This window comes from Coloeus monedula (assembly GCF_965178545.1).
Source record: "Coloeus monedula genome assembly, chromosome: 17".
Taxonomy (NCBI): Eukaryota; Metazoa; Chordata; class Aves; order Passeriformes; family Corvidae; genus Coloeus; species Coloeus monedula.
The window spans coordinates 15,894,186-15,916,713 of NC_138797.1; the positions used below are offsets into that span (position 1 = coordinate 15,894,186).

The following is a 22,528-nucleotide window of genomic DNA, read 5'->3' on the forward strand; positions in this document are numbered from 1 at the left end:
CTGAGCAGGGCCGGGAGCAGGACCAGCCTCCCCAGCAGCTCTGTGCTCCAGCAGGGCCCACAAAGCTCATCCATCTCCTGTTCAAATCTGAAGTGTGAATCCCTTATAAAGATCCCATCAGCTCAAACCAGAGCTGCCCTCAGTAATGCCCAGGGAGGCTTTGCAACCAGGCCCTTTTGTACTGCCAAAATCACCATGGCACAAAGCGGACAGCGCAGGTGCCCCATTCCTGTGCTGTGTCACCTCCTGTGGCTCTGCTGTTCTCGTGGGCTGGGCAGCCTCGGCCTGTGCCACTGTCCCTTAACTGCAGCCCCACAGGTGGAAACCTCCCCTCAGGTGGGCGAGCTCACCTGGGGGGGTGCAGGCGTGGGGGAAAGGCTAAAGGTGTCTAATCAGCACAGGTCGGAGCTCTGCTCTGGCTTCCCAAAGGCTGAGCTCCTGAAGGGCAGGGAAGGACTCTTGGTTGTGGCAGCTTTGGAATTAGGCTGTGGAAACAGCCCATCGGTGCTTTGGTGTTTAAAGTAAAGCAGCATCTCCTCAGTCTGGAGGATCAGCCAGAGCCCACTGTGCAGCAGCTCCTGGGGCTCTGCAGGCAGCAACCTCTGCTTCAGCTTCTGGGGCCCTTCACTGAGCGTGTTAGGAAATCAAGTTCACTCGTGCACAGATTTGCAGATGACACCAAGTTAGGACAGGGAGCTAGTGCTTGTGGAAAGAGGGTTAGAGTTTAATAGTGGCCTGATAAAATAGGAAATTATCTAAAGCAACTGCCAGGCAAGTCAATAAAGAAGAATTTTTCTTTTATAAGCATATTAAGTGAAGAACTCCAAACTGTGAAGTGACTGACAGGAAAGCCATTGTATTGATAAATGAATATGAGAATTGGGCGCTATGGTAAAGACTTCTTTTGGTCCAAAACATGGGAGTTAGCTTTGCTCTCTCAGAATACACACTTCATTCCAAGTTGTGACAAATGTAATATTATGTTAAGTTTTAGAATAGTTGGGTTTAAACCCAACCATCCCACGTGTCTTCACCGGAATCGCTCCAGATCGATTCCCTCCGTCCCAGCCGTCACTTGCCGCTTTCCCGGGAAGCCGCCGTGTCCCGGCGCGGCGCCGCCGCCAGAGGGCGAGAGCGAGCAGCGCACCTGACGGCAGGTGCGGCCGGGAGGCACCGGGAGGCACCGGGAGGCACCGGGAACCGCGGGGAACCGGGCACGGCAGCGGGACTGAGGCATCGTGCTACCCCCGCTGTAACAGCAGCTCCACCACTGAACACCTGAGGAGAAGCTCTCAGGGACCTTCCAGCAGCTCCTGGGCTTAAAGGCTCAAGGTGAGAAATGCAGCAGGAGTGATGGGTAACTAAAGTTTAATTCAGCCTGCTGGGGTCTACAAGGGTGACAAAAAGCCCGATTTTCACACAGATCTTCCGACGGATCAAGCAAGCACCGATGGCTTCCACAGCCCGCTCAGCCCCAGCTGTGCAGGTCTAAGCTCTGGGACGAGCAGTGAGTCCCTTTCCACAGGCAGGGAAGGGGCAGCAGGGGACCAAGATGCAGTATTCTGAAAAATTGCTCAGACAGCAGGTTCAGGATTTCTAAATACATTCTTGAACTTTTATTCTCCCACTAGGTAAGCAGTGGATTAAAAATCTCAGTAGCAAAACCAGACCCAAACTAAGTCTCACGCCTTCAGAAACAAACGTGCATTTGCATGTCAGATGTAATTCACATCCCGACAGTGGATATGCAAATGACCAAGGAGGAATTTGCAGTGGGAGCAAAGTGCTGCGTGTGTCACCATGGCAAATGTGCAACAAACACAAGTTCAGGTGTTGGCAACGCTGAGCAAACACTGGGCCATGGAGAACAAATGCAGTGATACCACGGATTCTGAAACAGTGTAAGCAGAAGAGAAAAATGGGACAGCTTAATGGAAGCTGTTTGGCACTTCCCAGCAGAGGCTGCTTCAGCCACGTGCAGTATTAATCTTTCTGTACCTGGATTAGATTTTGTGGCTCTTTTTCCTCATGTGCACGTCGCTTTTGCTTCCACTGAAGCTTAAAACTTCCACTAGTGAATTCTGGAGTGTTAGGGACACTTCATAAATTAGCCAAAATAGAAGCTGCTCTTTTCTAAGATTTGAAGCCAAAGTGCCGGCAAAGAGCAACTGCCAATTACAGAAATCCAAATGCAACTGGCTTTAGCCAAAGAAAATAAACTAGAATTTCAAATGCAGTTCTGTGCTGTCACAGGCCCCCACTCCCCCAAAACCATGCTATAATCAGTACTGTGGATTAGATCCCTTAGTATAAAAACCAAAAAATCCCATAAAACAGAAATCAAGAATTTCTTAAGTGACAAAACTTGTGTTTTCAGAGGTGATTTTCAGATGTGCAACATCTGCTCTTGTCAAGGTATGGATCTTTCCTGGGTTCAAAATGTGCAAATCCCATAAATTATAGGTTTCTTCCAGTCAGATTCCCTCACTAGTGCTGAAACAAATTGACAGTATGAACTGCCAAGACTCTTCATGCTGTGAAGGAATATACTTTTATATACATATATAAAAGGTAAAGTGCAATTTGTTCTGTTTTGCAGAGCCACACAGAGGCCCTGCACTGCAGCGTGTGGTCACAGCAGGTTTTGGGATGAGAAGAAGCCCCCCCATTAACAATGTCATCATTTCATGGCAGATGGTTCTGCTTTTCAACAGACTGCATGGAATTGCTATGCAGTGAAGTCCGAACAAAAGGTTCTTCCCTCAGGCCGTCCAGTGTCTGACCCTTGTGGGTTTCCCTTCCTGAACAGTAACAGCAGAGCTGTGGGTTTTACCTAAACAAGGAGCACATGACACGTCTGAAATGTGAACATTCACCCTTGGGTTGCAGCTCCCGTGCAGTCGGGCCCTGGGCCCCTCAGCGAGGCCCCGGTGGAGCTCAGTGCGCTCCTGCCCCGCTCTGCTGCAGCAGCTCCTGCTCGTCGTCCTCGGAGCCCGAGGGGCCCTGGCGCACCTCCTCGTACCACTTGTTGGTCAGGGTCTTCATCTGGATGCGCCCATCGTGCAAGTCCTGGGGCAAAGGCAAACCAGGGCACTCTGTCACTTGCTGCAACACCCCTTCAGTGTCAGGGCAAATTAGGAAATAATCTGCTCCTGGTCTCTGAGCACACAAAGCCATTCTGTTTCCCACCAGAAAATATTTATCAAGTGCTCAGTCAGTAATTATTGCTACAGATGCCAGTTTTGATGATGGGTATTTTTACCTGTGTTCTCTAGACAGTCCTGCTCTGTGTGTTTCAACAATCCTAATGCTGTCTGGAGGCCCTGGCTTTGACTCTCCTCCTCATGTTCCCAGGGACACTGGGAAGCTTGTGGCCTGCTGCGGTGATTCACATGCTTATTCTTCCAGCCTTTGGCTGCAATCTGGATGGCAGCCTGTGCTTTTGGCTACCAGCTACAAATCAGATGCTTACTTTGGTTTCTTGATTCCTTTCTGGTTTTGCAATAAATTACTTTAGTTTTTGTAGGAAAGTGCAGAAAGGGTACTTTTGAAAAATACAAAACAAGAGGAAAAACAGTACTTTTGAGCAGGCTAGGAAGATGGAATGTGCACTTACACAAAATTATCAGCTCCACAGCCAAAATGCTTCCATGGGAAATTGGAAAAACAGTGAATTCTGTGACTAAGGAGCCTCAGATTTCTGAAGCATGAGAGTGAAAAAGGCACAGTATTTATACCTCGGAGCCACTCATTGGTACGTTACACGTTCAGTCAGGTGTTGTTTTGCATTTACAGCCTCAGAGCTTTGGTACCCAGTGAGCAGCCTGCAAAGTGAAGGGCGCAATGCTGGTGCCGATTTCCAAGATAGAAACTGCACTCTGCAGCAACATCACAGCTCCAGAAGTCACAGGACCACTGACAGTAAGAGGCAGGAACTGTATGTGACAGCACTTTAAAACCTCTGCCCGAGTGGCAGCAGCTTTTTCTAGCAGCAGCAGCAGCCAGTGACTCCTGATGCCATTCATGGTTCTCTGCACGATTAAAGGCGAGTTCAACAAATCCATACACCAAGTTTATCTGGGGTAGCTCTGAGATGCTCACTTAGTTCAACCTGCACTTTTACAAAGCAGCTGTTCATTACAGCTGCTCTCTCTATGCATGAGCAATACACAGATGTCCCACTGTCCCCACACAAGTTGTATGGCTGCATGATGAGCCCTGTGTGGTACTGAGGGCAACAACCAATTCGACCAGTTTCTCTTCTTCAATAAAATGAGAAAGACTTACTTCTTGTGTGAGCCTTCTGGTGAAGAAAGGATTCAAATACTCAACATCCAGCCGCATAAACCCTTTGAGGTTCTGGCGTTTTATGTACTGGGCTTCATATTCCTCCTCTGTGAGCTCTGATAAATGCTCAGATTCTATAGTGTTTCCCTAGAAAAATCACAAATATTGGAATAACCCAAGAGAAGTGGCAGTCATCCCACCACCCTGCTTCAGCCCCTGCTCTGTGGTCTCCCTTATCACAACCAGTTGCCATGCTGGAACAATATGGAAATGATCCCCACCCCAGCCTTGCAGGGCTGGGGGCTGTATGAGTCTGTTCAGCCATCGAATCCCAGAGCCACCTCAAATGTTCCATGTTTTCTATTGTCACTACTGCTGAGAGCAGGTTTCTACTGTGCAGGTTTTCCCTTGTGAGCTGGACAATGCTTTCATTCAGCAAGCACCACTGCTGTCATTGTGCCACTGAAAACAAGCTGTGTGGAACACGCGCTGTCCCTGCACTCTTCCTGCACTTCCTTGTGTGGACAGTTCAAGGTAATTCTAAAGACTACAGTCGACCTCATGCAAAGAGAAAATGATCTTAAGATCCTAGAGAACAATACTCTGTATATACTCTTCAATGGTTTAGGGAAAAACAGGCAAAAAATGTCCTGTGATACTTCATATTCTCCAGTCTTTTGCACAAGCGGTTCCAGAGTGGCTGTTGGCTTTGTCAGATCTCTTGCTTTGCCAGAAATTGCTTCAAAATAAAGTCCAGTCAGAGGGGGCTGTTGTTACCACCTTCTCATGGCCTTTGACTTTTTCAAAATGATTTCCATCTGCCTTTTATGATTAACTTCTGTCTCACACTATACCAACTACTTTCTCTCAGTATATGACTCAATCCTCTATCATCTTCTTTATGCTTTTGCAGGGGTTACTTTAATTCACATAGATCAATTTATAATTGGATCGAATTAAGAGACTATTTCTCCTCCCCTTGTCCAAACACATATTTTGAGTAAACACTACCAAACTCTGTCTTTGGGATATTTTGAAATTATATTGCTTGGCTTTTTCCTACTACATTGGTTTTTTCTACTGCCTTCATCTAACTTTTTAGTAAAAAATTATGTACTAGTCCTGAAAAATGTTTAACCTGAAAAAAACTCCCCACCAAACCCCAGTGATCCTCTGAAGGAAAACCCCAAACAAACCATCTTCTCTGTCTTGCTAAGATTAACGTCCTTCTTGTTCCTCTTGCGTGGTTTGGAGTCCTCGATGTCCACGAGCCTGATGAGGGGCATGGTTCCCCCTCCCAGCAGCAGGATGGTGAACAGCACGATGATGATGGTCGTGGTGCCGATGAGCTGCCGCTTCTCGATGGGCTCCAGGCCCAGGTGGAGGCTGAGGGCATAGGGAATGGCACCACGTAATCCTCAGGGAGAGAACAGGGCAGCAAGGGAGAATCAATCAACAGCGACACCGGTCCTGAGCACCCGGAGAACTCTACAGCAATTCACCACCTTCAAAAGGTTTTTTACAGACCTATGGCATACCCATTATCTATCACTTGGTTACCACCCTAAAACAAGTCTGAGCACTTCAGACACTCTTGTTCAAGCCGTGAAGCTGTTAGGCCTAGAGAGACAAGCAGCCTCTATGTAGAAAAGCTTTCATGGGGCTCGCCAGAGCAAAGTCCTCCAGTGCAAAGGGGAAAGATAACATTTCTGTTGCACTTGGGTTTCAGAATAGTGCAAATGTTCAGTTGAGTTTGCTCAACCAATGAAAAACCAGTTCCTCCTAGAGTGGGCCACACAATGGAAAAGATAAAACATTTTTTCTGGTTTTCAGTATTTTGAGCTTTAACTTACCACTAAACCACATGATAAACATCATTTTGGGAGTGATTTTATGATCACGGAAAAAGTTGAGTAAGTAGGAAAGCGGAAAAATATTCACTGCTCTACCAAACAGAACCAGCACCTGAAAAACAGAAATAAAAGCAAAAGACCATTTGATGTGTTACATCCATGAGGCCCCAGCTGCAGCTGGTTTTACATGGGAAGGTGAACATGCTCTTTTTGCTCACAGGAAGGTGTGCTGCTCCATAAACAGAGAGAAACCCCTCAGCACAGGGCATTGCGGAATTTTACTCTTGAAACATTGTGTCTGCTTAACTGGAACTAAATCAGACTTGTCACTGATGGAGACCAGGCCGCTTTATTTATAATAAATAAATGGAACCCAGGAGGCATTCCAGGGAGACTAAGAATTACTTTAGGTAGAAGTACTCCTCAGTTCAGCCAGTTCAGCTCCTTTAATCATTCCCTAGGCACAGCAGCCAAGAGGCAGTAAGGTATTTCTATTGTCTCCCTGTGGCCCAGTTGCTCAGAAAGGCCAGAAGCCAAACAAACAGCACATCAGGCTGTTTCTCAACATTTCCCTGGGTATGGCAATAAAACATACCCCAAACTGAAGCAACACTTTGAGAGAGGAAAATAAAAAAAAAGGACTATTGATTTAATGGTAAACAATTAACAAACACAGTGAAAACTTTAACTCAGAAAAAGGCAAGGTTTTCCCAGAGCATTCTTTTTAAGCTCCACTACAAACAGACCTTGATAAGGTAAATATCCTACAATTAGTCAGCAGGATCCTTGAAGGGCTGTGCTGTTTTCCTTTATGAATCACCCCAAAATTACACAATTTGCATTACACTTGAGAGGGCATTGCTACACAGATGGAAGTGTCACACCTTAGATACATATTAGATAGGGAAGTTGGGTGTAATGCAGGCAGAGCAGTTCCCTGTGCTGATACCCCTATCAGGAAGCTGTAGATAACAATTCTTCCCTTGAACCATGCATTAAATGGGTCAGTGTACATTGCTGTACACAACTGGAAATGGATCCACATTGCCCTCACTGGACTCTGCAAAAGGGAACATACTTTTCATGCTGATATTAAGCCATTACAATGGCAACAGATGGAGGCAACGCCCACATGAAACGTAACTCTCAGTGTCACTGCACTAAGCTACGCTGAAATGGGGAGAAAGACAAAGAATTAGGAAAGGAGTCAGAGAATGAACACATTGAAGAAGGCCTGAGTAAGGACTTCCTCTGAAGAACTCAGAGAGATGAAGTCATGCATGGACTAAATTGGTTAATATAAACAAACTGCAACAATATATGAGAAAGAAAGACTCAAAAGCTGCAGTGCTGGGAGATGAAGGAGCAGAGTTTGATACTGGTTTGCACTGGAGTTGCTATGAACTGCCCATTCAAACAGATCATTTGTGGGAACCCAAAGACAGGTAAAAACTCATGATTGTTTTCTGGTAAAATCACCAGAATGGTTATGGATAATAATCTCAACATCTTTTGAGATTTCTAATAGTGTCTAAACAAGCAAGGTTCTTTTCATTGTTTTTACTTATCTTATACAGAAGGGCTTCAAAATACCAGCTGATGGGAATTTCAAAAGACTGATGTATTTGTACACCAAAGTGCTGAGACCAAGAAGAATAATTTCATGCTATTAGGGAGCATTAACTTTGTGCAATATACAAAAATACTGAAGTCTTTTTATAAAAACCTATAAATTGTAACAATTATTCTAAAATCTTTTAACTGTAAGGTGTTTCCCCCTTCCCCAATACCAAAAATGCATCTAAAAAGGCATGGAAGAAAGTAAATACCTACTATGCACCAGATGACAAAGGACATTTCAAACTTGTGAGGAAAACTAAAAATTGACAGGCCAAGAAATGCAAAAACACACGTTTCTGAAAAAGAGAAATCACATAGTAAATAAAGAATTCTAGAAAACCTTTTCTACTCCTATTATTAATTACTACATACAGTACATGAAAAGGCATTTCCTGACCAAACCCTGCAGAGCTGCTGGTGCTCAGGTAAGGAGTGGTTCAGTTTGCAGCAAAGCCACTTCCTGATCACGCTGCACCCTCCTGCAAACAATGCTGAATTCATTCATGGCAGCCCCCAGAAATCTGGGACACATTTGTAATACAGGAACATGTCATTTCTTCAAAGGTTTGGTTTGGAAAAGGAACTGGAAAGGCTCTAGGACACTGAGCTGCTTGTACCACTACTTCCAAAAACTTCTCCATATGTGAAGTTACTGTTTTTGCAAGTAGATTTTTATATTAAAAAAAAAAAACAAAAAGAAAAAACCAAAACACTCAACCCTCATCTACTAGAACTAAAAACAGACCAGAGGAATACACGAGTCATAGATCTCTATTTCGTCATCAATCTCATGGCAAATCTTAGCAGGAGCCTGCAGGATGGGAGAGAGATTTACTGTATGTTTTATCCAGTGTGGCAGGAAAGGTGACTTTTGAGTGCCTTCCAGCCTCCACTCTCTTCTCTTAAAGACAAGCACCATTGACACACAAATGCCTGGATGCAAATTCACATCTCTGCTGCTCTCAACAGAATGACCGTTCCATGCAAACTAAATTTTATTAGCAGATTTAATAGCAGGCAGCACCTACCACACATGAAAGCAACAGTTCTGAGTGTCTGCTGCATCAGGATCTGTGTCACCGGGGACAGGTTGTGGTGTGTGTAGTGAGACATCACGATGCCAGAGAACAGGATTGCCATGATACCTGTGGGCAAGAATGTGGCAGTCAGCAGAAGACTCTGCAAGGATTTACTGCTGAGACCCTCCAGAGTCATCTTCTCACAAGGCAAAACTTGTTTCTACAGCAATATATAAATATTTTAACATATCAAACAGTGTGGTCAGAACTCATTTTGCTACTCACCTGAGAGTGAGATACCTTCTGCAAGTCCATAAGGAAGGTAAGCAAAGATAATCATCATCCCAAATTCTAGGGAAGGTGTCTTCCTTAAATCAATGTGCTTTAGTACGTACACATGGAAACGTTATGGAAAAAGGAAATTAAAAAATAAATCAAAGAAATATTTTGATGTGTTCATTCCATTACAAAACAATGATTATACTTAATGTACTTCTCCTCTGAATAGCCAATAAAATCTACACATTGGCCTTGAGTTCAACTCAAGTATGGAAAGATTAGTAACTTCTTGTATGAGGAATGTTTCTTATAGAAGCTACTGCTGGTAGAAGTCTGTCAGAAGACAGAGCTAGAGACAAAGAATGATCTGTTACTGATGTGCCTCTACAATACTGATAACAACAGGTAAATCAAATACTTCTGAGGCACAAATAACTGTACAGGGCAATTAAGCTGCTTTTCTCTTTGACTTAGTATCATTTAGATACGAGTCAAAGAAGTGTTGAACATCTGTCTCCCTCTTTGGTTGTGATGTATGGAATAATTTAAAAGTTTCTTGAATTAGGCTGATGAACCAAGATGGGAAATATGTCTGTATTTAATCAAACATTCTATTCTTGTTGTTTACAAACAAAGTGTTTGGCAGCTGACATGAGCAATTGTTGAACAGCTCAGACCTCATAAACTGAAGTCAGAGCTAGCATTAAACAAGCCCAAAAAGTAACAAAGGTGTCTGGGCTACAGCAAACAGCCTTCCTGATCTCAGCAGAGGAGCTCCTGGGTTGTTTCACAACCAACTCATGGAAGTGGAAGAGGCAAAATATAACCCAGGGTAAATCCAAACAGAACAGTGTCTGCACTCAGCTGCCTGCACATGATCCACAGGGACAAATGAGCTGGGCTGACTCAAAGGCCCTCGGGAAAAGCAGCTTTTTTTTCTTTTTAATTAACTGTTTTATGTATGTAAAAAAGCAGCCATATGCTTGCTAAAATGGATTGGTATTGAAATGGAATTAATATATTTTGAATTTACAAAACAATTACCATATCTTATAACACTCCAATGCACATAAGCTATTATACAACATGTCAGACCTTAATTATGTTCATAAAAATTTGATGCCACTTTTAATACACATCCATGCACACTAACATAAAAACAAAATAATGTCTAACAAGAAATACCCTCTAAGAAATGCTGGAGAAGACGAGAAAAAAAATACTATTAGAATGTTGCAGTTGTATACCAATGTATACATATATATCACCAAGATTAAAAAAGGATATTAATGCAGAAATAAGACCAGTAAGCGTGCCAAGTGCTGCAGAGCCAAAGAACATCTTGAGGAAGTATCCCAGTGCCTGTAGAAAGGTTTGCCATCCACTTACATCTGACATATTTTCTCTTGTCAAACCTTCTGCTGTGCTAGATACAATTAAAAGAGAAATAAGAAGAAATGCTTATACATTCCAAGCCTGGATCCAAAAATATCAAACATCTTTTGAGCATAACAACAAAAAAGACTCCCATTTCTTTGTTGCTACCACTCTTAAAAGGCTTTTACTGTGATATATATAACAAGAGGAATGTCAAAAGATGTTAAATCAAGCCTTAGTGTAATCCCCAAAGGGAAACCTAATTCTGCTAAAAATCCAGCATTGCTCCTCTGAAGAATCCCAGAATGGCGTAAATAGGCTATGGTGATGCCCAGTATTTCAAAACAATGTTCAAACTTTGAAAAGGAAACACATTTTACAGCGGTAAAAACTCATGTGATCCTCTGAGAAGAACAAATGAACAGGAAGAACTCTCATCAAATATTTAGGTGTGGATGAGAGACAAGAAGGTCACTGAAAGAAAACACAGCAGCTCTTAGGAGGAAATGGGAGAAACCTCTTTGAATTTCAGGAATGTATTTCATGGAAATTCTGTGCAAAGAAAACCAGTGTTCCTTTTGGCTGCTTTTAGCCTTCAGGGTCTTCCCTAAAAGCACCACAACTGTAGTAAAAGCAATTAGTTCATTAGAAAATTACTCTGACTCCGCTGCCTGCTTGGTACAGCTGCTCCTTCTATACATTCAGTCACATCTATCAGCTTCAGCAATAACATGAAGATACATCTATCAATTTTTTACTCTTTCAGACCCAAAGAATTATCATGGGCAAAAGATAAGGATATTGGATGTTCCTCTTTCCCGTGGTAGCCCCAACATAAACATAACCCTATTGCATGGATGCTGGCCAGTGGGACCCTGGGCATAAGCCAATGGCACAGAGACTGAGCTGCTCTCTACAAGGTGAATATTTCTGTGCCAAGCCTGACAGGTGACACGTGGGGTTCCTGTCATCAGGACCCTCAGATGGAAGGAGAGCTGATAATGAATGGAATTAGAAAGCAATCAATTATCTGGGGCCAATGAGATAAGGCATTGAGGTAGCGGTAATGAGGCAACCATTTACTGTCCTCTGCCTATGCAGTTCATGTTATGGACTGATTATTACACAGAAGCACCATACAAGATTCAGCTTTACACCAGAAATACATGATTTGTTCCAAATGGAGATGGAAGAATTACTGTATATCCAAAAAACTAACAGAAAACAAGGCAGTTACTGCTTCCATAAACATGTCTGGCTCCAATGCACTTACTTAGTCAGGACAATTGAGACTGCATCGTTGAGAATACTTTCTCCAAAAACCAACATGTTAAGCACAGGATCCACATTAAGGGCATTGAAAATGGCAATAGTAGCCACAGGGTCAACTGCAGATATTAAAGAGCCGAATGCAAAACTGGAAGAACACAAAAGAGGAAAGTAGATGAAAGAAAAATACCTACCTAGTAACTTACATGAACAACAGTAACAAAGTCCATTTAGGTTACAGTTTCCACACAGTGATAAGCTGTGCTCCCTTTCCAGTCATAAGAACTTGGCCATTAGCCAAGTTCTTGAAAAAATCTACATTACTGATACTGAAAAATTTATTCTGTCTTTTAGGCGAAGATTTGGACAGGGAAGTTGTACCCTTATTACCTATATTAATAATACCAACTAATCCAAGTTTACAAATCTTAACGTTTGGTTAAAATACCCAGTATCTGTCTAAAGAAATCACTGAGCCCAGAACAGAATAGACTAGAACACAACAGAATAGAGTATAATCCAACACTATTTGGAAATAAGGGCGTAATAAATAGGATACAGAAGTGTTCCATCTATTTCTTAGTTTCATACACAATGTTGAATCTCAGCAATCTAAACACTAACCAAAAGAGGTGGCCAACTGCAGTGCATTTCCCACCTACAGCTATCCTGAAAGCAAGCTTCATTTCATATACTATACCATTTCCCCAAGAGCTTACCTGTCTGTCATGTTGAGTTTATAAATTACATCAGCCTGAAAGAATAGGTAGAACATAATCACAATCAACTGTGGTGTTCCGCTGTTCTTAAAAACCAAACTATTCATCAAATCCTGAGTTCATTATTAAGAAAAATCCACAGTAGTGATGTTATCCAGTTTAACACTGCCCACCAACAGTGATCTGCTGCTACAATTCTGGTCACCCAAGATCAGGGAACTAGGGCAGTCAGGTGAGTAGAGTAACTAAGACATTCAAAGGAAAATAAATCTGAGTGGCAAAGAGGAAAGTATAGAATGTTTAGCCTACCACAATGAAGTCTGAGAGGAAAGACAAATATTTGTGTCTATATGTAATCAATGGGAAACACCAAATCACAGAAGCAAAAAAAATATTGAGAGAAGAACAAACAAATTTAATATTGTAGAGTATAAGATGGCTCTAGAGAACAAAGGTTTTGGAACAGCCTTGCAACAGGAAGATTGTGGAAGTTACAAAAAAGTAAAACTCAATTCTTAATTGCTTTTCCCGCGAAGCATGCTGTGTCACAGAGTCACAGAGCGGCTCAGGTTGGAGGGAACCACTGAGGTCACCTGCTCCACCCTGCCTGCTCTGCAGGGTCCCTGGAACACGGTACCCAGGACCATGTCCAGAGAGCTTTTGAGCATTTCCTGGGAAGGAGACCCCATGGCCTCTCCGCAGTATCATGGAAGGGGTTGTATAACACTGCCCTTGTGAGAGCAGAGAACTGGACTTTGTGACACAGGAATTCACTTTCACTATACTTGTCAGCTCTTGAAAAATGGACTTTCAAATAACAAGCCAGATAAACTTAAGTGCTTCAAAGCAGTAGGTCTTACCCGGCCCAGGAAATAGATTCCTCCACCTACAATGAAAGCTGATATTGCAGTGCCAAATACTGAGAACAGAATGATGGAACCAATGTTCTGAAAAAAATTACCCTGGAACACAGTAATAAAATAAGTAAATTAGTAAAAATGACCTGAGGGAAAACTCATGTTTGGGTTTGCATTTAATTAGATTCTAATTCACAACTGGGTTTCCGATTATAAAGGCTCATTAGTTTGGTTCCAGGTACCCCAGGACACACATCCACACCATCTGCCTAAAGAGACTGCTGCTCTCTCGAGGACAATGGCAATTCCCTCTGATTCCCAGGACTGATTCCCAGTCTGGGACCATAACAACAACCCAATCCTCAGGCAAACAGCTGGATATTTACCAGCACTTTGACATATTCCCCACCTAGCAAAAGTGTAAGTTAATCCCTCTGTTGGAGATAGGGCATGTGAAAAAGGCTTGTACACTTCCCAGTTGCTGGTCCATTCCTTGTGATTTTGTATGAAAAGATCTCCAGTGTTGGTGCCAGCTCCTGGCATCACCATGGCCCCTGCTCCCTCCCTCTCCTGCAGCACAGCTGGAGCACAAAGGCTGCACACAGGAGCACCAAAGCCCCTCGGCCAGGATGAGTGCAGTGAGAAATGCCCATGGAAACACGGGCCCCCAGGCAAGGGGTCAGAACCCTTGCACACATTTTCTCCTTCTTTAGCTGTGGAGTGACCCCACCTTTCCCACTTCTGATCCTACTCCTTCCCACTTCTCCTCCTTCACACCAGCACTTGTACAGCTCTGGTGAGGTAAGAAACCTCTCCAGCCAAGGAAAACCTCGACTGTGCTGTACCCGACACCTTGCCAGCACTGTTATCAGCAACAAGCTACACTCCCTGCACTCTGGGTTGAAGAGGCTTAAATTTTGCACTCTCAATTCCCTAAGGATTAATATAATGGAATTTAATGCAATTATCCTAAGCTTCGTGAACACAACTAAAAGCAGAATCTGTTCCAAACAAAACCTCAACATCCAAAATCAGTGTCTGGCAGGGACTGACCTTATGCAGTGAATATCCAGATTCAAATATAATAGGTGGAAGCAAAAGCAGAAAAAACATATTTGGACGAAACATTTCTTCTTCCTGCAAGAAAAAAAAATCAATTTTAATTTCAGGGATATCATCATTATTGAAATAATACCAAGTCTTCCAAAAGAAAAGCTATTAAAAAAAATAGTGTTGGAAAATGAAAAATCTTTCTCCCTTCTTATCATGAAGTAGAAGACTGAAGAGCAGTAAACTATTCCAGGGTTGCTACTTCTATTGTTCTTTTGCAACCCAGTGATAGAAATTTAGGAGTTACTTATTTTAAATTACCGTCTCCAAAAAAGCTGCATAGAAAACAAGTTATTTATGGTAAAGAAAAATCTTCCTGTTTCCACAAAGAGTATTGCCACTTTATCTGAGTGTCTGGAAATCTGTAAGGACTGCCAAGGAACGGTGACCTCTCGGCCACTGTTTGAACAGAACAGGTTAGCTGGGACTAGGCAGGTTCACTGGAAAACTCATCACCTGACAAGAGGAAATCACATCATCAGCCCCGTGCCCCTGCAGGTGACCAGGCTCAGGTGACACACCACCAGAGGGGTCTGAGGCTGCATTCTTCTCAGCAAATGTAATTTCTGCCTGAATTGAATGGTACTATTCTGATGGTTCCTTTTTGCCATCACAGTGATATAAATGGAACCCACCATGAGGTAAGAGGCTATTTTTTTGTGTCCTCAGTCCTTGGCACTTATCCCCTGGCTAACACTGCTCATGCTGTACCCCCAGCCTGGCACCCTGGTTTTTCTGCTGGCAGACTAAACACAGAAGGCAAATGAATCCCAACTGAGGGGGCCAGTCCCTTTACCCACCTGTTTACTCCCTCCTGGTCCCCCCAGCACTGAACACGGTAGAGTTTGTCACCTCCGCAAGCACCGATTAACTTGTTTAAATCCAGGTTAAACAGCTGATGGACTGTTCTGTTCAAACACCAGCTTTCAAAACAGAGGTACTCATCTCTTTAAAGTCTCATTCCTGCCTGTACCAGTGATAATCATCTTAAAGGATTTGGGGGGCTTAGAAAACAAAACTCATCCTTTAGACTGAAATGCTCCAGTCCATGATTGTGCAGCACAATCCTGTGAATCAATGGCTGACACTGCCTGTTTCTGTCAGCACAGTAACTGCACCAGAACAAAACCCACAGATCTGAGTCACTACACTTGTTAAAAGCCCCTGAAACCAGAGCTGGACAAGGAAGTGAGAACAATGGAAAGGAAGGACCGTGTTTGTGCTGCATGGAAGCAGAGGAAAATAAAACACGAGGACTCTGATTATCAGCTGTGCTAGCCAAGAACCACCGGCAAGCACAAGGTCTTAGTGGTGAACCTGAATGAACACTCAGCAAGGAGTGATCACTAGAAATTACATTACAAAATTTTTAGGGCACGGATATGATCCAACATTTGCTTTGTACAGGGATATAGTCTGCAGTTAAATTTTTTTTTTTTATCTTATCAGATAAACAAAAAATATTTAATATATTTAGAACCATTTATAACCATGTAATAAAGTCCATAATTATTATTGATTAGAAAATCTCATATCTAAAATTACAACAGCCTACGTTAAAACCTAAGCTTTATTACAGTGAAAGTAACTCAAATAAGCAAATAACTATGTGGTATCTGTGGCCTTTCACCTTGGCTGACAACACAAGCAAGCACAGCTCCCCAGTGCCTCCCAAGATATGACCAACACTTCCCAAAAAACCCCCACATAATTCACCAGCTGTGATCAGTATTTCCTGTGTTTGGAGAACGAGTGCTCAAATCAGAGCACAAAGCTTTCTTTTTCCTTCTTACGTACATGATCTTACTCAGATTATTTTATTTAATCAATAAGAAACTATTTTAATGCTGATGTTGTGACCATTTAACTGACTTTCAATTTTAAGTCAAATCCAGTTGACACAAATCAGGAATGAAAAAGCACTAACTACTGCAGCCCCCACTGTTTCTAATGACTTCATATGTAAAAATGAAATATTACAACATGACTGTTGAGCTATGTAAGTGTTTAAACAAGTGTACACAGAACCAGTGTAGTTAGTTGACAAAAAAAGGAGTATAATATGTAGTTCAAAAGCTACATCAGGATGAAAATCTATCCATTTTAATGTATTTCATCTAAGGAGAAAAAAATCTTCCTTTAGGGCAATAACTGCCAAGAAACATAAAGCTGCAAGCTAGGATTAAAATTCACTACTCAGACCAAGATTTTCAGCTGGCTGATATAAATCCTGTTTAGAACTGGCAATTCAAATCACTGTAACTTCAATCAGTTCAGTGATCTAATAAACTGTTTGGTGCTATGAAACAAAATCAGTTTAAATGCTGCAAGATTTCAAATTAAAGCAGGAATAGTGAAGAGTTCATTGCTTTGATAATGTGGCTAAATGGTAGGAGACAAAATCCTTGCTTCACTGTAGACTTCAGCTCTTGCAGAAACTTCTGCCAGGACTTGCCCTCTAAAATATAGAGTATTACAAAGCCTTTTTCATAAGATTTAGGGATTTTTCTACAATTAAAAATTGTTACAACTATACCTTCCAGTTGGCCAGCTTTTGAGCCTCTATGATTTTTATAAAAGCTCCCATAAGGATACCTAGGAGAGAATAAGAAAACATTCTGAAATAGCCAGAAAACACATCACTGTTTATCAGCTCTCCAAGTTTTAGAAGTGAAAACAAGGCAAAACATAGTGCAGCAAGTCTTTCATTCCTAAACCATGAAAACACGGAGTAGTTTTGGGTTTAATACCCAAATATCCAGTTTCCAACATGTTACATAATTCCAGAGCTTCCCTGCACAACAGATTGTCTCTTGGGATATCCCAACTCCAAACAGACCTACTGAGAGTGTGATGCTCACTGGTTCAGAAAGATAACAGGCTTAACTACTCAAACCGCTTCTCATCTAAGCTGCACTCAAATAAAATTCCACCTTTCTTGCTGAAGAATCAGGAAGTTATAGCTAGGCATCTGTGCTTCATGTAATTTCAGTATTATTTGCAGTTGAAGCAGCTTAAATGAAATCAGTCTTCTCCAAAGAAATGAATTTTGTTTGAATGAAATCATAGCACTTTCTGGCAATGAAGAAGGCAACAAACTCTGATCAGGGTGGAGACCCTGTCAGAACTATTTTCCAAATGAATTACACATTGTTTAAGTCATGTAGAAATAATCTGAATATAAAATAATTTTATCAAGGCTACTGCAAACTCAATGGTTAAAGGTTATCGTACTCTTTCCTCCTATACATTTTCAAACATAAAGACATAAAACTGTAACAATATTTCTTCTGGAAGTCATGAAGATAACTCATGAACTGTCATTAGTTGTTTTCAAGTAGTTACAGGGAACTTGTCTTTAGTCAGATTTCAGATCTCTGTCTCTGCATAGCTGTGTTTTATTATTTACAGAATGGAGACTTTACAGTCAAACACTGGGACACAGAAGTCAAATACTCCAAATGAAAGGTACAAAGTGTCTGAGAAGCTTTAAGTATGCTTTCCTGTAACTCATGTTAAGCATGCTTTCCTTTAACTCATGAGACCTCCTCTCATGCTGTAGCTAACAAAAGCGTCTCACAAACAGAATCACATGGATTACTCCTGATGGATGTGTCACACACACAAAGCCATGAGGCCTAAGCCTTCTTTTATACAAAAATCTGTGAAGGCATCAGTCCCAGAGGGTAGAAATAATTGTTCCATGAAATAGTTTCTATGGAAAGGAAGGGGAAAACATTAATGAAGGAACATCAAAGGTCTGTTGTTCCTTGAAGGACAGAACACAGATACAGCCACTCACATGCCACATACATTTACAAACTACTCTTCCTTTATTACTAAATGAATGAACGCAGTTTTTGATCAGCTGGTTCTATTAAATCAGGCAGGTCCATTCTGTCAAGGGGCTAATTAGAAGGGTAAGTCTGTAAGACTTACTAATCTATACCTCATTTTTTGGAAAATTTTATAGGCATTTTCTTATTGCAACCAACCTTCATTTTTTCTGAGAACATGTTAAAACTCAGTAACAAATCAAAGAGAAAAAACATTTCTGGCAACTATTGTTACCAACGAAATTCCAGCAACTTATAAGGACGAGGATCAAAATCCAGCCTCAGAGAACGCACTCCCCCAGTCCAGCAGCAGAGACACACCCTCTAGAAACCATAAATCGGAAGCTTCCGAGCAGCTTAGACAATGGGAGGAAAAACATTTGTGAAAATCATACCCCTCTTCTCTGCTGCCACTTTTATTAGCCTTCAATGACTTCCTGAGAACATTTGCTTAATTTACAAGTCAAAACAGGACACACCTCACTTCTGGCACTGCTAGCAAAACTGGATACTTGAAACTCAAGCTGTGCTCTTGCAGCTGTGCAGAGCATTACCAGGACCAGAGGGTGACTGAGCAGCACTGAGCTGGCAACTCCAGTGACTATACAGGTGCTGAGTCCTGTCACCAGGGCTGAGAGTACTTTAAGTATGACTGAGTCTATAAACTAAATAAATAAGGCTGAAATGACACAGGACGTCTGTTACCTGGGCTGCTCCTGGGTATAACACCCTGTTGACTCACAGGAATTGCATCTGCTGGTATCATGTCGCCTCACTGGGGGGACAGACTGCTGTGGTTCACCCCAAAACCCAACTGGGCAAGTTCCTGCACGGCCTCTAAACAGAACACAAGGGACACAGCCCTGCTCCTTCTGACCCACCCTGAGTAGCAGCGACAGCCCTGGCAAGAAGCTGTTTCTTGAACAGGATTTTGTTGGGGCTTACAGGAACATAGCACACACCAACACTAAATCCAACAGCTAAAACCCTTCTCCTGCAGCTGAGATGCCAATAACAAGAAACAGAAAGAGGAGAATGACTGTGCCTCTGCTGCTCTGCAGGAAGAGGGACACAAGCTGGCTCAACACCTCTGCTCCACACTGCCCAGGATACATGGAATGATAGCAAAGAAAATCCAAAGCTATCCCAGCAAGAGCAATCACTATACTGCTGCATTTTATATTGGGGATTATGCTTAAATTTAGATTAGCTATTTAACAGCCATGGTAACTAACCTGATTTGAAGCCAAATCAACACCCTGTATTTGGGCTTTTGTGCACAAAGGGGAAGGATACTAAAGGGATAGCAATGTCCTTTTGGCACCTTTCAGGACACTGGGAAATACGTTCACTAGACATCTCACCAGTCCATGGCAACAACGCAAGGAGGGATGGAAAGAGAAGTGTGTCAACAGTGAATCAAGCACTGTGTGGTTTCTGTGAGGATGACAAAGTGAGTCTGGAGGAGCTGCAGCAGCTCGGACCCGTGTCATGTACAGAACCATAAAGGCACAAATAAAAAGCCTGAAGGATGTTGCTGCTATAAAGATGAAGGGTGTGTGCAACACCCAGCACTAGGACAGGATCCTTACCCACCTGTTTGTTTTTCAGTTAAACAGAAACACTGAAACTCACATAGGGCTTTGCAAGTGAATGCTGCTTGAAGCTCCAAAACCTACTGTGTGAGAAACATGATGTGGTCTCCACCACACCCAGTTATCTACAAATCCAGGGAGTCACACTGCTGGAAAATATGCTTCTCTTTCTGCCAAGTAACAGCTCTAAGATTTTCTCGATCTAGCACCCAGGATGCAAGAAGATCACTGTTTTCCAGAAAGCTTAAGTTACTGACAAGCACCAGAAAGCTCATTTGCTCCCACTGAGAAACTGTGTAAAAATACAGTTAAGAAATATGAGAGAAGGTACCAGCCTAGCCCAGGATAGTCAAAAATCTACCTGCTCAACCAGTAATACAGTCCTTTGAGCTGCATCCGGATTATAACTGAGCATCTTTGTCTTCTTGTTGTAATTTTAGAACAACTGCCAGTGAAAGCATCACTAGCAAGAGAAGCAAAAATATCACAGAATCTTGAAGACAAGTCACAGCTGAAAAACTGGTGCTGGGAACACTCAGACCAGGTTCTTTAAACATTAGACAGCATGTAGAGAAAATAATGAATGTATTTGGCCTGATTTGTTCCTCATTTACACATTTATTAATCAGGAGCAACAGCATACAAATAAATTAAATTACCCTGACATAAAACTACAGGCTCAGGAATACTCCAGATTTAATCCAAATTAAGTAAGCACTTGATCTCCATGAAGATTGACACTTTTATGGCTCAAGCCATAGGAAGAGCTCTTGTCTTGGTACTACTGGGATAGTTAAGGCGAGTTTTCAGGACAGTTGCAGTCCCCAGCTACATTAAAATCCCACACTCAGACACAATTCTACCAACACCAATATAAACACACGTACCACTTCAAAGGGAAGGCCAGAGCCTCATAACCAGGGAGTGCTGCACATCTTGTCCCACCCTGAGGATGCAAACTAGAGGAAAATGCCAAACTACTCAGGTAGTGACATCCCTATAGGTGTCATTTTTCTAGGCCAGTCTCTGCATGTATGCTCATTTCTTTATTCCTTCAATCAATTTAACTCTGTTAATTAGTTGTTTTCTTCACTGCATCTGGTTTGCTGCATCTTTCTGGTGATGGCTAACACACAACAGAGCATTATCTCCAGTGCATACTACTGACAGTCCCTGGATTAACACAAATCCAACAAAAATGTCATGGCTACTCACCTAAAGACACAACAGCCACGCTCTCTGGTAAAAAATGAAGGCGGTATTCTATCAGTAAATGCACCAATATGATGCAAATGGCTGTGAAGGGAAAAAAATGGAGATTCAAAAGTGTTAGAAAATAATAAAATATACTTTTCAGTAGTATTTTTAGAATACACAAGCAAACTTCTCCTAATGATTTAGTAGACTTCACTTTGGCAATAAACCAAGAAGCACCAGTCAAAGCAGTAGCTCCCACCACCATAAATGTTCTAAATCCCTGTGCCTGTGCAAAATCCCACTTCACAGAGAGAACCAGAGGAGAAATAAAACGCTATGATTTTGAGCTGGCCTATGTCCTCAGACACAGAGTACAATTAAGAGATTAATAGACTTTCAGTTCATCATTCACCTATAACAAGAAGACTAAAAAAAATCGTCATGCCACTAGACTGTTCCTCTTGCTGTGCCTGGACTCCAGTCTGAACTGGAAGGATGGGTTTGGGAGGTGTAGGTGCCACCAACTTGGTAGTAGCAGCCAGCATAGTGTGGAGGGTGGCATTGATGACTTCATGGGTGGCATTTGAAGACCTGTCAGGATAATATAATATGTGATTATACTGGATGGGAGCAGCATGATAAAGCCTACTACAGATATGCACACATCAACCAACCACCAGATCATACTGAACTCGTAAAGGTGACCAACTCGTTACGGTCGTTTTTTAAACGCAGTCTCTGACTAGACAAATACTGGAAGTTCACGTTCATGGAGCGGATTATTGCTGAGTGGCTTCACGCACTGCAGACACCCAATACGCTGCAGCGCAGCCTGGGACGCACCGAAAGTCTGGCGCCGAGGGCACGACCGGCCCCCGCAGCGTGTGCGCACCAACAAACCCGCGGCCAGCGCCCCGCCGCGCCTCAGCGCCCGGAGCCCTCAGCGCCCGGAGCCTCGGCACCGCGGGGGCCGCTCGGGGCCGGCCGCACCGCGAGCCGCTGCTGCGGGGAGAGGCACCGCCGGCAGGAACGGCACAGCACAGCACGGCCCGGCCGTGCCCCGCAGCAGGACCGATACCGGCCCGGCCCGGCACGGCACGGCACGGCACGGCACGGCCCGGCACGGCACGGCACGGCACGGCCCGGCACGGCCGTGCCCCGCAGCCCCGGGCCGCCCCCTCCGCCGCGCACTCACTCCGCCATCTTGCCAGGCTCAGCCTCCCGCGGCGCCCCGCGCGCCGCCGCTTCCGGCGCTGCGGCGGGCACGTCCGGCCGCGCGCGACCGGGGCGTCACGTGATAGCGGGGCCGTGGCGCGCGCGCGGGGCACGTCACGGTTCCCGCGCTGCGGGCGGGGGCGGTGGCGCGTGGGGCGCCCCCTCTCGGCGGGGGCAGCGACTGCACCGCCGCCATCGCTCCCTGTCCCTCAGAGCCGCCATCGCTCCCTGTCCCTCAGAGCCGCCATCGCTCCCTGTCCTCAGAGCCGCCATCGCTCCCCGTCCCTCAGAGCCG

The 22,528-nt window shown here is 43.4% G+C and overlaps 1 protein-coding gene across 3 annotated transcripts; it reads right to left on the reverse strand.

Moving 5' to 3' along the window:
• Positions 1–1,439: 1,439 nt before the first annotated feature.
• On the reverse strand, positions 1,440–22,299 carry SLC9A8 (solute carrier family 9 member A8). Of its 3 annotated transcripts, XM_082292593.1 has the most exons (16): positions 22,214–22,299; positions 21,431–21,609; positions 21,037–21,117; positions 16,927–16,985; positions 14,334–14,417; positions 13,284–13,385; positions 12,424–12,458; positions 11,709–11,852; positions 10,346–10,484; positions 9,065–9,170; positions 8,789–8,905; positions 7,974–8,056; positions 6,141–6,252; positions 5,484–5,704; positions 4,288–4,434; positions 1,440–3,069 (listed from the first exon to the last, which is right to left on the reverse strand). In XM_082292593.1, the coding sequence occupies exons 1-16, from the start codon at positions 22,219–22,221 to the stop codon at positions 2,938–2,940; spliced, it is 1,749 nt and encodes a 582-aa protein (XP_082148719.1). In that variant the 5' UTR covers positions 22,222–22,299; the 3' UTR covers positions 1,440–2,937. The 3 variants fall into 3 exon arrangements, with proteins under 3 accessions (XP_082148719.1, XP_082148721.1, XP_082148720.1); XM_082292595.1 differs by lacking the exons at positions 16,927–16,985; positions 21,431–21,609 and having other exon boundaries at positions 22,214–22,282; XM_082292594.1 differs by lacking the exons at positions 16,927–16,985; positions 22,214–22,299 and having other exon boundaries at positions 21,431–21,480.
• Between the last annotated feature and the right edge of the window lie 229 nt (positions 22,300–22,528).

Excerpts from the sequence above, each read along its gene's own strand:
- SLC9A8 (XM_082292593.1), bottom strand. Across the intron at positions 8,906-9,064 it reads AGAAGGTATCTCACTCTCAG|GTATCATGGCAATCCTGTTC; the intron begins GTGAGTAGCAAA and ends TCTTGCCCACAG. Across the intron at positions 5,705-6,140 it reads GTTTATCATGTGGTTTAGTG|GATTACGTGGTGCCATTCCC; the intron begins GTAAGTTAAAGC and ends TCTCTCCCTGAG.